This window comes from Chiroxiphia lanceolata, chromosome 9 (genome assembly GCF_009829145.1).
Source record: "Chiroxiphia lanceolata isolate bChiLan1 chromosome 9, bChiLan1.pri, whole genome shotgun sequence".
In the NCBI taxonomy this organism is placed as follows: domain Eukaryota; kingdom Metazoa; phylum Chordata; class Aves; order Passeriformes; family Pipridae; genus Chiroxiphia; species Chiroxiphia lanceolata.
This window is the reverse complement of record NC_045645.1, coordinates 2,582,816-2,600,840: the sequence shown is the minus strand read 5'-3', so window position 1 is coordinate 2,600,840 and position 18,025 is coordinate 2,582,816. Positions and strand designations below refer to the sequence as shown.

The 18,025-nt window shown below is 39.2% G+C and overlaps 1 protein-coding gene across 1 annotated transcript in view; it reads left to right on the top strand.

Annotated features, from left to right (window-relative positions):
• AK5 (adenylate kinase 5) overlaps positions 1-18,025 on the top strand; it is a 76,664-nt gene that overhangs the window by 12,349 nt on the left and 46,290 nt on the right. The window contains exon 6 of the mRNA XM_032697184.1: positions 7,126-7,317. Coding sequence (XP_032553075.1) covers positions 7,126-7,317 — 192 coding nt within the window. The remainder of the gene's footprint in view (positions 1-7,125; positions 7,318-18,025) is intronic.

Here is an 18,025-nt window from a genome sequence, read left to right as displayed (position 1 = left end):
TGTCCAAGCAATGCTGTCAACCTGGAATAAGTTTTCTTTGAGTTTCGGTTTTCTTTGAACTTTTTATCCAAGGTGAAATAAGGCCTGTAGTTGTCTCTTTGAAAAATGTAATAAGTAAATTCTCTCATTGGAAGTCTTAGATTGTTGCCTTACCCTCTCATTCCTTAATTGCAGAGAGCAGAGTCAATGCTGCCAACGCGTACTTTTAATAAAGCCCTGAAGTTCCAAGCAGTCACAGTCGTGGAGGAAAAATGAAAACATGAATTTTAAAGTCTTAAAACCAAATAGAACTTCAGGTTGATATATATCTCTGAAATATATGATAATTTCTGCATTTTGATCATTTCAAAATCCTTCTGCATAGCAGCGCAGATTTAATACTGCAGTATTTAGCCTTTCAGTTTGATCCTGGGCATGAAACTATCCTGAATCACAAATTTCTAAGCTATCCGTGATCTCTGCTGAGTGCAAATGGTAGAAAGGTGTTTGAATTTCAAGGACACATTTGAAAATGCCAAGGAGAAAATGGTTTATTTACCATTAACCTGTCAGCTTGAAATTCAGCAAGTCCCCTCTAGTCCCAGCATGCTGAAGCATCCTAAATATCTTCCTCTCCCGTGCCACTGTAATGAAAGGCCTCTGACTGGTGTATTGAACTCAAAGGACTTGGGAAGAAACTGCAGTTTGACTTTCTGTGTAATCTCTCACATGGTTTTTACCCTTCCCAGGAGAAACAATTAACTGTATTTCACAGTTAGTTTCTGTTACTGCTTTGCTATGGCTTGTTTTTTTCCCCCTACTTTCAGCCATTCACGTGTGTAACTTCCCTTCCAATCTAATTCCTTCACCAGTATTAACCTTGTTAGTGTCAATAAAGTACACATGTAGTTTCCTTAAAATATATTGGATTTTTTTTTTAGTAGTGACATAAATGTAGAACAGGTATTAGAATCAATGGCTGTTCATTAATTGATATAATTTAATTATTTGATAAAATAGGAAAACTGGTTTTGTAGAAATTATCTAAAAAAATATTTTTGTCATATATGACCTGGGTGACAAGACTATATTTCAGTAAAAGATAAATTTAAATTTATATGGCCAGGAGTGAGGGCTCCAGGACAGCTGGGCAAGTGAATGCAGCCTGGTGGTGAATCTTATGAAGGGGAAAGGATCTGTTCTTTGCAAGAGGTTGTTGCTCTGGTAAAAGTATTTTCTGTATCACAGACAGTGTGTTTTCATTTCACCTCCTCAACTTCCATCTCCCTTCTCCTAAATCTCCACTTCACTGATCCAGGGAGCATCCACTACTGGATAAGTACCCAGTGATCAGTGTGAGGAGTGGGAGGACCACACCAGCACTCTGCTTTGCTGTGCTTCCTCTTGTTCACTGTCTTTGGCCCTGTGAGTTTTACGTTGCTCTCTTAAAGCCAAGCCTGACCAGGAAGCCTTTGGAATGTTATTACCATCGTCTGTCTTCTCCCCTGGAAGGTAGAGCACCCTCCAGAGAAAGACAGGCAATGGTTCCATTTTTTGCTTGGGTGAGAGGCCCTAGAGCTCAGGATTCCTGTTTTCCTGGAGCAGGGCTTTTCTCTGCTGCTCAGCCTTGGTGAGGGAGAGCTCATCCATTGCTGGGCCTCAGGAGAGGACCAGATGTTCAAAACTGAGAGTGGATGGAGGTGCCTGATGAGTGGTTCTGGAGCAGAGGTCTGCTCAGACCTTCCTTTATCTCATTAACATTCATATTTTATCAGTTAGCTGCCCTACACAGGTGAAAATCTGAATCAGTTCTCCCTAAACACACCAGTCTCTCTCAATCATCAGGGGGCCTAATTATGTACTCTGGGCAGTTTGCTGGAAACTTATTTCTTGGGCAGTGTGAATGTGGTTCAGAAGCAGTTACCAGGAAAAAATTCTACCGACAGGATTCGTTCTTTGACAGCATGATTTGTGATTTTGCTTTTCTGAAATGAGGAAAAACTATGCAAACAGTCTAGTAACCCAACAGAGATGGAACTATAAAAGGAAAATCAGTAATTACAAGGGAGAGCACACATACAATGGACATAAACTAGCTACTAGTAACCTTTACCAATAAGAATAAAACGCCCTGTTAAATTAATGGCAATTGGTCATGAGCTGTCAGTTTTCTCAGGAGTATCTGGGAGAACATTCCAGGAATTAAGAAACAGAGCATTTTCATCTTTTGCCTAATGAGGACTAATGAGAGAGAGTGTAATCATCTTATTTCTACCAAACAACCACACTATTCTCACTAACAAGAGGAGATGTAGAAAAAATCCCCAGAGAAAAGAGAGCATCTCTCCACTTGTACTGTTTAATGTCAATAGCACCATCAACTTGCATACAATTACTCTCAATTTACTCCTGATTCCAGTTCAGGAAGGAGATTCAAACCCAAAGAGAGTAGGATTTACTTACTAGTAAATACTATTCTAAAAAATGAGAGGATGTACCCACCAGTTTTTTATTCTGAGTTGGTGCCATATGCTCTTCGTCTCGTTCCAATGGAATAACAACAAACCTGCCTGTTCCCACTGGCAAAGATTCTCCCTTCTGCTGACTTCCAGCTCGGAAGTAGCCAAATTGCCTTCCCTGAGCCCCACATCCCACCTCACAGGCATTTCTGGATATGAAGAAACCCCTCTGCCCTCAGCAGCAGATGAGTGTGCTGTGGGAAAGCAGCAGGAAGGAATCCAGTTCTTCTGGCTGTGGTGGTTCTCTGCACCTTTTCCACAAGCTGAGTCTCGGAATAAAACTTATTCCCTGGCCATAAAACACTTAGTTCTGAGTTTGAAAAAGAAGTTTTGTTTCAAATGAGTCATTCCTTCGTTAGAAAAAAAAGCAATTTGTATTCATATTTGCTTAGGAGAATAGATATGTTTCTAGAGGAGTAATCCCAGATGTCCACATTTTCACCCTATCCTGTTCCATTCCAGCTCAGAGTATCCATAAGCATGTCTTGCAGGCAGGTACAGTTGAGGGAAGTGGAAGCAGAATGGTTCATGAAAACAGCAGTGAAATATCAATAGCATTTCAAGGTTGTATCCTGGAGGTTGTAAATACCTGTAGGAGGAATATATTAAGTGCTGTTAGGTCTGTGTGCCTGTGGATATGGGAGAGATGTTACCCTTTTGTGCATCTTGTGTTTATGACATGGTTTTCAGCTACTTTCTGATGATAAAGATGCATATTCTGCAGGTAAAAGATGAATTCATAGAGACCACATAATCAGAGTCTGCTTTATATTCCTACTTCAAATGTGCTTGAATTACTATTTTTTTTTTTTACACTTCAGAAAATTTTTCAGACAGTGCTTCATTTGAAACCAGGCTTCTTGAACTGAGAATTTTAAAACATTGTTTTCCTTGACATTTTATTCCTGTGAGTGAAATATATTTTGAATTACAAAACCCATGGTGTCAGAAAAAAGTGGTCTTAGTTCCTAGGATTCTGATAGTGTCTTTTGTGTTGTTGCTGTTACTTGTAAAAAACAAGAAGAGTACTCAGGTCCTGTAGAGAACTTTCCATTTTTAAAAGCAAAAGGAAATAATTAAACCTAATTAATTAATTATTTGTTCAAGATGTACCTTGTTATTATCCTCATTTTACAGTTAGGGAAAAAAAAATAAATGAAGCCCAGGGAATGCTTTCCCATTTTCTTAAATGTGAAGTGACTTCTGCAGCCAGTGCAGTTTGTGGGAACTGGAAGCAGCTGAGAACCTGCACAGCTTCAACCAGGGCATTGAGATCCTTCCCTTCCTGGGGGGCTGCACTTCCTCAGCCATGGTTTCTTTAAGGAACTGAGGCTGATTGTGGAAAGCTGCACTCTCATGTTTGTGTGAAACAAGGGACCCTCTTTTGGTTTCCTGCCTGTTTTTCCTTCAGGGCTGATAATTTCATGAGTGATCAGTGTGTTGTAAGTGCTCTCTGTAGGATTTGATGCTGTAGGTGAAGTCTTGTGGACACAAAAGCTCAAGTCCTGCCCTTGGGGAGGGCTGGGGTGACTCCACAGACTGGGTGGATGCAGTCCTGGAGATGTCTGGGAGGGAGCATTGGAAGGGACATACAGCTTGGAGCATCTTGGGCATCTTTCTGCCACTGTTGTTAGGATCCACAGAAATGGAAATGTTAAATAAAACTACTCACTTGTATAAACTCCTTTTGTCCTTCGCTTTACCAGGTCCCTGATTTGCAGTTGCAATTTAGGAGTCCCTGTGTAATATATTTTAGGAAGCTTCAATCAGCTGGATATGCACCCTGGGACTGGAGCTGTGTCTGTGCTCAGCCTGCTGGGAGGTGCATCAGCCATTCCCTTTCATGAGACACTGCTCCATGACCTAACAGGCTTTGAAATCTCCACTGTTTTCTTTCAGAATCCATCTGTGTCATAATTTGGGGGTTTTTTCCTACTGTATGCTTTTTGAATTCCCAAATTCCTCATTATTCTTCTACTGCTAGTGAAGCAACCTTAATTTAACAGAGCTGCTTTTAATAATGTCCATGTTGCACTAAAGTCTAACACAGAAACTTGCTTTCATAGTCTTTCATGTGAATAATTATGTGCCTTAAAGCTGCTGTGTGGTAGTAAAATTAACTGTCATAATTAATTCATCCATGGAAGGACAGAATAACTCTGTCAACTGTGTATTTACAATAGTCTGAAAAGGGAAGGAAGAATTACTCTGGTTTTGTTGACATTGAGGTATGTGTGTTAGAGGTAGGGGAGAGCTTCTCTCCCACTGGCAGTTATTTAAAAATAATAGGTTATAAGGTTAATTGTTTCAAAATCTAATAGATACTCAGAAATAATTACCAGAACTAGTATTTTTGTAGTTTGTGTGCTCATGCCTCCAATCATCTACAATGTGTGTAAAAAATAATTGGATTTTCTTTAAAATCCTATTTAATTTTCTGTAATGATAGAGAGGCCACCATTCTGCTGGCTGGTGCTGCTTTTCAGGCTGCCCTTCACTGCTTGAAAATGGCTCTGCTTTTTCACCACTTTCTGCTTCCTCATATCCGTATCCTACTCTGTCAGTGAGCTCATTTGTAAAGGCTAATGAGCATTACCCCAGGCTGCAAAAGTTGTATTTCTTTCTTTTGACTTCCTAAGAACCTTTTTCTGCTCACACTGACAGTAAAAAAGGCCAGACCATACTTAAAAGTTGCATTTCCTCAAATGACAGAAACCAGCTGGATGGGATTATTTTTTTTTTTTTTTTAAAAACTTGATTATTAATTTTTCAGATTGTCCACCTGGGAAGTTTTGACTATTCAGGCTAGGAATAGGGTTGTCTTTATGCAATTTAACATCCTTGGGTAGAGGGACCTAGATATAGAGAGCTTAACTGGTGTGTTATGGCCCTCAATAGCAATGTATTAGTAACAACTATATAATTAAAAAAAAGATATAAATCACTTAGTGTTTACACAGGAGTAGTCAGAATACATGTGGATGTTTTAGTGATAATTTTGCATAGCTCAGATTTGACTATCAAATTTACATCTTATCAAGCTGAACAGAGACAAAATTATTCTGTAGATAGAAAACATCAAGAAAAAAAATCTCTATTTAGCATTCTTGAGCATCCACCATCATTTGCAAAATAAGGAGATTATGTCAGTTCTAGAATGGGAAGCAAATGATTTTATTAATATTAGTTGAAATTAAAGTGTGAAATCTTTTGTTCAGGTAAGTAAAGGCAGCAGAAATGACTTTGTGCTTGTGTGTGAGAACAAATAAACCCTTTCTAATCTGTAAGCAGATAAAAACTTGAACAGTTTGTTTTTACCTTAAATGCTCCTTACAGAGAATTCTGGTATGTTTTAAAAGGCAGCACTAGGGTAGTGAAATCTTTAAAGAGAGGTGGATTTCTTTGCAGCAGCCAGGTAGAGGAAAGAACAAAACCAGATCTTAGGAATGTGGTTCATATACACCTGCAGCCCCATTTTTAAAATCCTGTGAATTTAAGTGTCTGAGTGACTTCAGGGTGAGAGGAAACAGCCTCAGGTTGCACCAGGGGAGGTTTGGGTTGAATAAAAGAAAAATTTCTTTATGGAAGGGGTTGTCAAGCCTTGAAACAGGGCAATGATGGAGTCACCATCCCTGGAGGTGTTTAAAAGACGTGTAGATGTGGCACTTAGGGACGGGGTTTAGTGTGGACTTGGCAGTGCTGGGTCAGTGCTTGGACTAAAAAAAAAAAGGTCTTTTTCAACCTGACTGACTCCATGATTCCAGGATTTCTGTTTTTTTCACCACCTGTACTGAATATTGGTGACCCCCAAAGGTTACCTGTGAACATTTAGCAGTGTTCCTGAGAAAGTGGGGCTGTCTTTGCTTTCTCCCCATCAAGCACCAGAGGTGTCTCTTCTTTAACTGTTTGAGAGCATGAGTAACCACAACTTAGAATGAAGATTTAACTGGGAAAGAGCAGAAATTTCTCATTGCCATAAGGCTGAACTTCCTGAAGTTTAGTACAGGGAGGGGTGTGACACAGGCCAGGGCTCACCACACAGACCAAAAGGGACAGGGGAAATTATAATCCTTTTAGCTGCCACACCAGGTCTCTTGAAAAGGGCATTTAAGCTTTAGTGATATTTAGAGGAACCAAGACAGTGTTTTAAGGAACTGTGGCTCTTGGAACAGGTCTGTTTTCACTGGGACCAGGCCATCAATTAGCTTCATAGCGGTTGTGGGATTTGAAATACCACCTTATTTAAAGAGCTTTTAGATGGAAACCATACAACCATTTTCCTGCAGAATATGGGACATTCCTATTTTGCTCTTTTAAAAAAAATTAGCTAAGGGAACCTTCTGGTAATGCCAATGATGAGCATGGTCTAGAGAAGGCTTCTGGTGTGAGGTAAATTTTTTTCCTTAAACTTTTTCCTTAGCGTTTCAGGTGAAGCAAATTGATTCACCTCCTCCTTAAGGCTGTAAATGTCCCTTAAAAAATACAAATGACAGAAAACAAATGGCTTCATCAAGTTCCAGCTTGTGAAATCGTAGCATATCTGAGCCTCCCATGACAATGGAATTGCTGAGTCGGGCGGTGCTGGATACTCAGCTTAACCAGACTGCTGGAATTGCTCTTCCCACAGATCTGCACCCCGGATTTGGTGGTGTTCCTGGCATGTTCCAGCCAAAGGCTGAAGGAGAGGTTACTGAAGCGTGCAGAGCAGCAGGGGAGACCTGATGATAACCTGAAAGCCACCCAGAGGAGACTCATGAATTTCAAGCAGAACGTCGTCCCCTTGGTGAAATATTTCCAGGAGAAAGGGCTCATCATCACAGTAAGTCCTTCAGGATATGCTTCTGAAACCCTCATTGTTGTGGTTGTACTTGGCTTCTTGTACCTTTTGCTGTAAGACAAGCTGGAGGAGTCAAATTATGTTTTAGCTTAATACCATTGTTATTGAAGTGCTTAACGAAGACGACAAATTCATTGAGCAGTTGACAACAGTTGAATTATTGACGTGTTCTAAATTACAGATTGTGTCTGGTTTTACTAATGCACAGAACATGGTACCATGAGAGCACAGATGGCCCATTTTGTTTCTTTTCCTTGCCTAAATAACCTGTGTAGTTTGCATTGATGTGTTCTCCTCACAGCAAGTGTGACTAATTCTGTGTGCTGGTCAGACTCCTGGGCTGAGATCCTTAATTGCAAAGTCATCTGTTGATATGAGGAGCCCTAATAACGAACTTCAGCAGCTTTCTGAACTTCAGAATGAAAATCCTGGGGAATTATTACATTGTCTTCTCCAGAGAGTACATGTTCTGGCTTAGCATTGTGATCAGTTCTGGTTTTAAGGATGAGAGGACTGGAATTCTTGGAAGTGTTTATTCATTATTGAGCAAGTGGGTGTTTTGTGATGTTTCTGTAGTGCTCCTCCTATAAAAAGCATACTTAGCTCTTCAGGAAAAATGTGCCTTTGTGGATAAATCATGTGGGGCATCTGGGTAGAATTGCATTTCTGTGATGGGACCTGTAAAAGAGAAGATTTTTTTCCTATTCAAGTTCCTTCTACTCTTTAATTCTGTTTCTTCAGAGTTGTAAAGATAAGTCCACCTTAGATATCCTCTTTTCTTTTGAAGAAAGCAGATGTTTATGATGGATATGGAAATGACAACATGGCATGTGAACAGTATATTACTGTCCACTAAGGACAAAGAAACAGCCTATTTTCACATAAAAGAAAATACAATTTTGCATGCTGTTTCCCTAGAGAAGGAGGAAGAAAGAGAGAAAATAACACTGAGCCTGCTGCTTATAATGCTGGACCTGGAAAACAGTGAAATACTGTGCAGATGGGAGCAGTGCAAGGACTAGAACAGCATCAAATAGAATTACAGTAGCCTGATTCCTAGAGGAGTAAATCCTTAAGGCAAGGTCAGGCAAGGTCGGTGTTGTCCAGGAGGAAATAAAAAGATTTACATTTTTCTTACATCTTTACCTGTACCTTGTCACTGCTGTTCAACACTCTAAATCTGGGACATTTCTTCTAACTAGCATCAGGATCCTACTCAGGGGCAAGAAGCAGGACTGTTTGTCTTATGGAGTGTTATAATTTTAGATTCACAACTCAAATTTTATACATCTGCTTAAATATGTTGTTTTTCATCAGTAAACAGGCTAAAAGAGAAAATAAAAATTCACTGAAATATAACTAAATATGATTAATAAGCAGACATTATATATATATATATATATATATATATATATATATATATATATATATATGTAATTACTGTTAGACACTGTGTAAGCAAGAAATAAAAAGCTGAATTCCGAAAGAAGATTCATTTTTGTGCTCCGGCAGTTACTCCATATTGGTTTGAACATATTTTGGTTAATTGAATTAAAAGCCACATTCTTCTTTCAGATCTTACTGATCAGGTTGCTTAGGTGTAATTCTTTCCCTTCATCTTTTATTTCAGTTGATCTTTGATAATTTTCTGCAGTACCTGGCTTCTCCTTGTTTGGTGCTCTGTGTGCCTTGTGTTCTCAGTCTGGGCATGGTATACCTGCTCTCAGAGGGTTGATCCTGTTTGCTGCTTTGAAGGAAAGAAGTGAGGCCCCCACCTACAGCACCTCTAAGAAATACAGCTCTGTCCTTTCTGAAAAACTCTCTTTGAAATAAGTATTTATAAACTTCATTATAATTAGGAGAAGTAAAGATCTGATATTTTCATGAACACACAGTCTGTGTTTAAAATTCATTTTAGCAATCTGTCAGTAGCCTTAACAAATCAGAACCTGACTTTACGTAACTCAAATTGGAATTCAGAAGGTATGGAGACTGCAGTAATACAGTTTTGGACAGGGAGTATGTAAATAGATGAATATGCTGGAATTTATTGTTTCAGTAACTTTGAACAAAGATTAAAACATTATGTATTGTTTACCTAGACAATAACTAACACACCAGTTAGCTGGTGGGGGAGGAGATGTTAATTGGATGAAATTATAAAAGGGAGAACACGTAAGTGCCTGGGTGACCTCAGGTGTTCTGATGTTTAGCAGAGGACTTCAATTCTGAACACCAGTTTTTCCCCTCTCCGGTTTAATTTGACTGTAATCTGGTGTAGATATTGGTGTCTTTATTAGAGAGGAGATCATTTGCTTCCAAAAATCTTTCAGTCAACAGTTCTAAGAGAGCTTGGCTGTTCTTTGTTTGGTCTGGATGGAAAAAAAAAAATGTACAGAGCTCCTCATGGTAGCAGTGGAAGCTTCTCCTGCTGGAGACAGGATCAGGTCCAGTCTGCCTTATTTATAATGATTCCATGTAAGCACAGTGCTTTAGTGGCAGCCTTTTTGTGTTAGTAAGTCTGTGTGCATTTAAGGGGGGGGAAAGGACTGGCTTTATTAAGACAAAAATACCAGACAGGAAAAGAAGGCTCTGGTCCTTATTTAAGCAGCCAGAACGAGACAGCATCGTGTGGCATACATGAAATGCATATTTCTCTGATATCTTCCTTGTCCCACTTGTCCTTTTAGGGAATTTACCCTGCCTATGAAAACATTAAAATGACATTCAGATTAGTCAGAGAAGTAAGGGGAACCCAGAAAAAGCAGCTGAAGCTGGAAATGGATTTTGAGCACAAATTTAGAAGTTAAACAGTGGCGGGTGAGGGAAGGAGCTGTCTGCCCTCATAAGCATCAAACAAGCCTAATGGCTGTCAACTGTCACAGAAAAATTCCCCAGGGAGCTGCATTATATAAATTTTTCTCTTGTTTTGGTTAAAAAAGGAATTTTGCTATAGGATTTGCACATTGACATGAGCTTTATCTGAAGGCTGTGACTTACCAAAACGCTGATGAAAATATCAGTTATAATCTCTTTCTAAAGTTTCTGTGTTATCATTTAGCTGCCCAACTTGACGTGTTGGTTTGGGCTTTTCATCTGTTTGTGAATGCTGATTCCAAAGGACCTGCCCTTACTCAATCTTCTTTTAACTTTGGGCCTGTCCCTGGAGAAATGTGGGTCAATCAACTCTCAAGGTCAATCCAAATCTTACTGATAACAAACTGTTATGTAAAGATGTGATAGAAACCTCCATCCTGCTTCCAGGTCTAAATGACAGCCCCTGGCAGGCATCTTATCCCAAACCAGAATCCAGCTCAGAGAATCTTCTCCCGGGGAGGAACATGCATCTGAACACAGAATGAGTAGCTGCCTCTGTTTTTATGGTGGTACTTGCTCTCACCCTTGCAGTTTTGCATTAAACAGTCCTTAAAAAGAGAATTTTAAAAGTCCCACTCCTCCTTCCCTGAAGTGGTGCTGGATGTGGGCAGCTGTTTGTGGAAACCTTGAGACCAGAGGTCCTGTTTGAGATTCAGGAGTTTTGCTGTAAGGTTCCTAAATCTTTATCTGGCCCCACGAATGTATAATGCTTATATAAACATTAAAAAATTTCTATACAGGGAAAATGAGAGGTGGGATGGGAAATAATGACTATCACTATTTCACTTTTTGCTAATTCAAGGCAAGGAGCTGAATTGAAGCCTAGGGAGTTGAAGCCTAGATATCTGTTGAAGCAGATCTCTGCTGTCACAGAAAGCTGTTATAGAAAATTAAGGCTCTCTGTATCTCTCCTATATTTCATAGCTCTGTTGCAGAAAAACTGGGCTGTGAGAAAGAACCTGGAACTGTTTCTTGTAAAACTGCTGAACTAGAGGAAGTTTATTCATGTTCTAATCACTGCTAGGTTTTACACTGTGTCTCAACGCTATTTATGTGTTACTGTTTTGTGAGATATTTTGGAGAACACACAGAAGAAGGTATGTAAATGAGTTTTGTCTAGAAAGGAGTCTAAACAAACTGTTTGTAAATATATGCACATTTTATGTGGGAAAGATAGATGAATAATTTGTGCATATGTGGAAGCATGTACACCGTAAACACTTTTCCAAGCTTCAAAATATTTTCAGCCTCCCATTTTATGATTTATGTCAACAAGTTAAGTCTGTCAGAAATGCCAGTGTCTGCCAGGGAATGGCCAAGCATGGAAACTTGCCATCTGTGTCCATGCAAGCAAGCAGAGAAACCTTGAGGGTAGAAAGTCTTTGCTGAGGTGAATAGCATCAGTGCAACACTATGTTCTTTTCTAACTTTGGAAGCATGGCAATTTAAATAAATACCTTCTTTTGGAAAGCTGCCCTGCCTCCTGTACGCAGTTGGTAGCTTGAATGAAGTGGAAGACTTTGAAAAAAGAAATAAACTTGGACAAGTCTGGCTGTAGAATTAGCCAGTGATGAGTGCATGGGCCAAGCTGATTTAGGAGCTCCAGAAAGAGAGGGAGAATGCTCTTTCTGAAAGCCATACTACTCTGAATTTTCGCATTTCTGGCACTGTGATAGCTGATACATGTTTCAAATTAACAGACGGGTTTTTTTTACAGATCTGATACTAAAGCTAAGTAATTAAGCCAAGTTATCATGCAGAGAAATGAACTGTAAGAGATGTTTAAAATAACATGTCCTAAATGTTCTTCAAGTTATTTTAAATGGTTCATCTTTAGGTAATTAAGCTGTGTCCTTTGGGTGAATGTTAGCTTCTAATTTCGTTCTTGTAGTTACAGTGATGCTTAAAGGAGATTAATTTCTCTTATTTAGATGAGATATATTAAGAAACCAGCTTGGAAAAAATGCCTCATCTCTGGGAAGACCATTTCATTGAATCAGGAATATTTGGCACCCATAAGCAAATTTTCCTGTCCTAAACAACCCCTGATTTTGTGAACATCCAGCTGAAGAACCAAAGCTGCATTTCAGCCCTGCTTTGCAGTAAATGATAAAGTACCACTTTCTGACCCAAAGTTCCGTTAGTGATTTCCAGCTCTGATTGCCACTGGTGGATCTTCCCTGTGCAAAGTTTATAGTCAGTGACTTCCTGATTTTGTGGCAAAACCATTTTGCTACCATTTGATGGAGAAAATTTGCAGCTCAGCTCATGCAAGTTGCTACATCAGTAGAATCCTATAAAAATGTCTCTACATCTGGTGGGTTGTGCTCTACAATTCCAGTATTTAATATCCTTATTTCCTGAATCTATCACTTAGCATCTAAGTTGCTGTTGTTAGCCTTTGTTAACTATTTCTGTTTCCTTATGCAAGTGGCAACTGAATGTTCTTTCTGCTAGAAATCATCCTCAACTTTGATTCAAATGGGCAAAACGAGACTGAGTGAACTGAGTAATGCAATCCAGCATCATCCTGGAATTATTTGAGCGTTTGCTCCTATTCCTTCTTTCCTGTAGATGTACTGCATTAAAGAGAGGGGAGACATAAGAGATTATACTTTCTTATTTTTTAATGCATCATAAAGATAAATTTATTTGCGTTTGTGAATGCTCAGGTGTTGTAATGATGGAAGTCATTGAAGTGTCAGAACCGTCAGCAGAAAGTCTGCTGCCATTAATATTCTGGACTTCTGGCATTTTTCTCTGGAGTTCTGTAGTCTTTTTTGGGCTCAACAAGACAGGGTTAGATGGAGCTGCAGTGTTGGTGGAGAACTGGGGAAGCTGAAAAGCTGCTCATCCCTGTGTGACTCAGGGAACACGCCACACTAGGCAGTGCTGAAACGAGAACTGTCACCTTCCCCGAGGACATCTTCCCTTTGCAGAGTGTTTCTGATAGCTTTTGGAGGAGTTTTTATGTTTGTTAATACAGCTAAACAATATCTACCAAACAGTGCTTTGATGAACCGTGTGAAATATTCAGAATTAGGAAAACACTGCTGTTGTCTTAAGGGAATATGTCCTTGCTACTTCCATTCCCTGATCCTCATGCATCTGATGATCACTAATGATTATTTTGTTTCTTGTAACTGTGGTACATCATTTAGTGTCAGGACAAACATCTGTGGACATCATTGTGTAGACACAACCTAAAATTCTTGGCAAAGACTCTCCTGTGAATCTTGCCCAGTTATCATTTCTACTTCCAGGGTTAAGAGTTGTACCTTTCCATCTTATATAGTGCCGTGCTTTGTTCCATTAACGGCCAGTGACTATAACTGTCTGTTCACCTTGCTGTCACCATATCATGTTCTGCAGTTCAGTAGTTTGCTTAAACAATAAAACAGGAAAAGAAGCCTCATGAGACATAACTGCAGTCACAGGTACTGTGATCTTCTGTGAAGAAAGAACTGGTGTCTCCATTCTCTTTTTATGCCAACACAGTCAGTCACACCAGTCATGGTAAAAGAAATAAAGGACTTAATGTATAAAATGTGGGATCTTTTCACTGTAACTTGCTGCGATCGGTTATTTTTATCTAGGGTTGTTCATGCATATGATACCCCATGATCCATTTTGTTAAAAATGTAGTTGCTAAAATAACATTGGTTATAGGCACATCTTTACATTTTTTCATTATGTACTCAGCTGAATTTCTCCTTCCATCTTTAACCAGAATGTCAGATTGAAGCTTCACATTCATGTTTTCAACACCACTACTTCAAAATCCTCTGCTCTGTCTAGCATGCCATGTCTTGTCATTTCTTGTATTCTACAATCCATTGTGTTGTGGTAATAATATAGTTTTTCTGATGTCAAGGTCACCTCCCTCTCCTACCACTGCAAGATGCCAATTAGGCAACGTAAAAATATACTTTTCAGTAGTTTCCCACTGTGTCCTGCCTCCTGGGCTTTTTTGGTTGCTCTACTGGAAAGAACAGGCTTTTCTGTAAATGCAGAGTCCCCACTAAACAGGAACTTGGAATGTGGGCAATACTGGTTTTAGTCAAGTTGATTATTGAATTTATCCATCCTTAATGCATTGGAAAAAAAAATCCAGCAATCCTCTTTGTATCTGCACCTTCCTGCAAGGATTTCACTGTATATTTTCTGCATAACACAGATCCACATAACCCCCAGGCAGGTGTTTCTTTAACCAGAACATTCTCTCTGCTTCCTTCAGGCTCTGTGTGTCACCACGATCTGCTCTAACGGCCATTAAAGGTTTGGTGGGTACTTCAGCTTTCATCCCTGACCCTGGTCATGGGTGCAAGGCACAAATGAGCTCAATTCCAGCACTCTGAACAAAGGCTTTTCTGCATTTATGCAACTCATGTTCTCTCTTGAACTTCGGAAAGAGAGTCAGGACCCACGTGAATTCTGAAATGAGTTTGGTTTTAAGAACGGTTCCTTATATCCTTGAACTACAACCAGGGGACCACTCCTCAGGAAAATCACTGAATTTAGTAGGGGGAGTGTAACAGAGAATAAGTTAAACCTGTCTGGATATTCTCTCATAGTAACAGAAACCATGTCAGTGTTTCTAGGGAAGATGACTCTGTTAAAGCCTTTAGCTTAACGCCCACTTAAATTAGAGAACTCTTGAAATAATTTATTTGATAGCTCCTTGTTAAGCCTGCACAACAATTTGTTATAACCCCAATCTGATAACATACCTTCTAAATATTAATTATTCTCTAAGTTAAAGGTTACAGCTGTCTTTTTTTACATTGAGCAAAGTTTAGGCAAAACTGCAAGATTCCCTTTTTCCCCATGAATTGCACGAGCATGGGGAGCTTGGCTGATTTTTAAAATACAGCACCTTGGAAAAAGATTAGGATCTGCCTCTAAATTATTTTCCTTTTTTTACAGTATAGACTACTCTCAAAACTAGTAGAATCAAATAAGAGATTACAGTTCTCTGGACGTTTTGTCACTGACTTCCAGAAGTTTCTAGAACTAGAAACTAGAACACCATAGCGCAAGCTAAAGGAAACTTCTGCCATTTCACAAAGGTGACACTGAAAACAGCCACAGTGTGAGGAACACCTCGGTGTAGACTCATCCAGCAGAAGAACAGAGCAGTGGAGAAGGAGCTGCAGTGATGGAGAACACTGACCAGAAACTATTTTAATACAGAGTTTATAAAATAATTACTGTTCAGTAAGTGTAAAGTAGTGGATTCTCTCGTAGAGTATCAAAAGCTCGAATTTTCTGCATCAATGGAAGCAAAGGGCAGTTACAGCAGTTTTGATAGATGATGTTGTATAAATACTTGATATAAGCTGTTTAACTTGCTTTTGCAATAAATTATTGATACCTTAACAGTGTATGAATAGGTTGTTAATAGGCCCCCAAGAGTTTCAGGTATTCTGTAATGCACTTAGCTCAAACAAGCAGGTAGTGGACAGCTGAAGGGAAATGAAATGATATTAAAAAAAAGATTACAGAGGCTTCATTTTTATCTTTCTTGGGTCTTTCTTTCATCTTTCTCCTGCAACACACACTATTGGCACATTACATGCATTTCTTGACCGTATCCCTGTCCCTTCTCAGGCTTTCATTTATATAGTGAGGCTGAATTTTCTGATTTGTACTTTCCATGTCCTTGATCAGCACAGTGGCCATTCTCTGTACTACTTGTTGGCAAGACGTTCCTTGGACATTTATCATCCTTTTTAAAATAAACTCATTGTATTATTTAATTCTTCCCTAAAATTATGTTTCGTTTAATAGCCTCTGGGGAGGAATATTGTCAAAAGCTTTTAAAAAGTTAAATAAATTATGTCAATCAGGTCCACTTCATCCACTTTTTTTTTTAATGATAGTTAGAAAATGCTTTCAGCCTACATAATCCTGTGGGATTTTGTCCCACATTTGTTTCCAGAAAATACATGCTGGCTGCAAGAACGTCATATTCCGTGATGACTAAAGCAATAGTTTCTGTCAGCATCTCCTGAGCTTGCCAGCTTTCATTTAGAAATCAAGTGGTCTCCGTTATGCTCTCAAACAACATGCTCCAGTAATTTGGATGTGGAAACAGAACTTTCTGGTACAGAAAATAAAGCAGCAGTGGTTCACTTCTTGCTGCAGGAAACAAATCCATGTCCCTGCCGAGGCAGCAGTTGGGAGTTGGCTTTATGAGCCCATCCTGAGCTCCAACTGACATTGGCTGAATATTGTCCTGTTTGATACGAGTCATACTTCCAGAGATAAATAATTTATTTCATGAAAATTTAGCAGTCTTCAGCTCAAGGTGACCAAGGAAGGGTTTATTATCAAGGATTCCAGTGCTGTTTATGAAGTTTATTAATGCAGAGACCATCACTGGAAACACTATTTATCCTGGATCAGAATTCATTTCAATACACAGGAACTGTGTAGCTGGGAATTAAAATTTATTTTTGTCTTCCAAGGGAAACAGAAAAGCTAGTAATTTTCAAATGTTCCAGTTCTTCCAGTGTGAAATTCTGTTTTGAATAGCTACAACTCTTGCAGATGAAATTATTTGTGTTGCTAAGCTCTTTGATGACTAAAAATGTCACATTATTTCCTGAATTAAATGCAGATTTTGCATATGGAACGCCCACAGCAGCTAATGTTGAAGCCCATGGTATAGCCTGTGCTTGTTCTTGCATCTGAGTCATTAGTTCTCGTGCTTTAATAACTTGCTAAATTTGCAGCTGAAATGAACTCGGGACTTTTCTTGTTAGCTTTCTGTTGGTAGCATTCTTCCTTGGAAAATTGTGGTGATACACGGAAAAACTGTGTTTTTGTAGTAATTGTTATGAAGTCATCTAATGGTAAAGGACCAGACAACAATATTTTAGTATTTTGTATTCAGAATCTCTTCCACAAAAACCAACAGAAGGAATGCTCTTGATCTTCAGAGGGAAATATTTGGCTTTATTTGGCAGTGGCATCAATGTTTTTCTTTGAAGTGAAGTGCAAACTGCCAGTGGAAGAAACTAGTTTATAGGAAGAAATGTCTTTTCTTTAAATTTTTTTTTTTTAGTTTCCTTTTTTGAGTTACTTGCTGTTGCTTTTATGGACCTTTTTGGGAAACAAGTGTTGCTCTATATTTACTCAGGGTGCCTGTCTGCAGTCTGTATGTGCTGAGGGAGCTGGTGCTAGAAAATTATTCAGTTTTGTTTTGAACAGAAGAAACAGTGACACGGGAGCTCCAGGAGCTCTACAGGCAGGGGAAAACATGTGTTTTAAAAAAAATTTAATCAGGAAAAGTCCCTCTACACACGAACATATTGGTTGATGTTAATGTAGCCTTAGGGCTCATTCTGCCTGCAAGTGCTGTTGCACTCAATATTAAAAAAGAAAAAAAAGAAGTATTGAGGAAGGCATTTGTTTGACCATGTTGGTAATCAGAGCTGTCTCACTGAATGGTGTGCTGTGGGAATGTGAACATTCCACTGCTTGTCTCGTGTGGTGCTGGAGGAAATAAGGGAATTACGCTGTGGAAACCGGTCCTTTGCCAGTTTATTCCCAGATAGTTCAATCTGAAGAACGAGGGCACATCCAAGCCCCATAGGAGTCTTCATGGATAAAGATGGAAGGAAAACTACTGCAAGGCAGGCATTAGTACTGTGGAAAGAAAAACCAAAGGCATCTGGGGAAGAGTTGGGCAGTTCTAGAGCTTCCTGGAATGTCACTGAGCTGAATGTAACGAAGTGACAGTTGCAGTTGTTACTGACTGATCTTCATGCAGCTTGTTTGTGCTGCTCTACCCTTTGTCTGGGTTTTA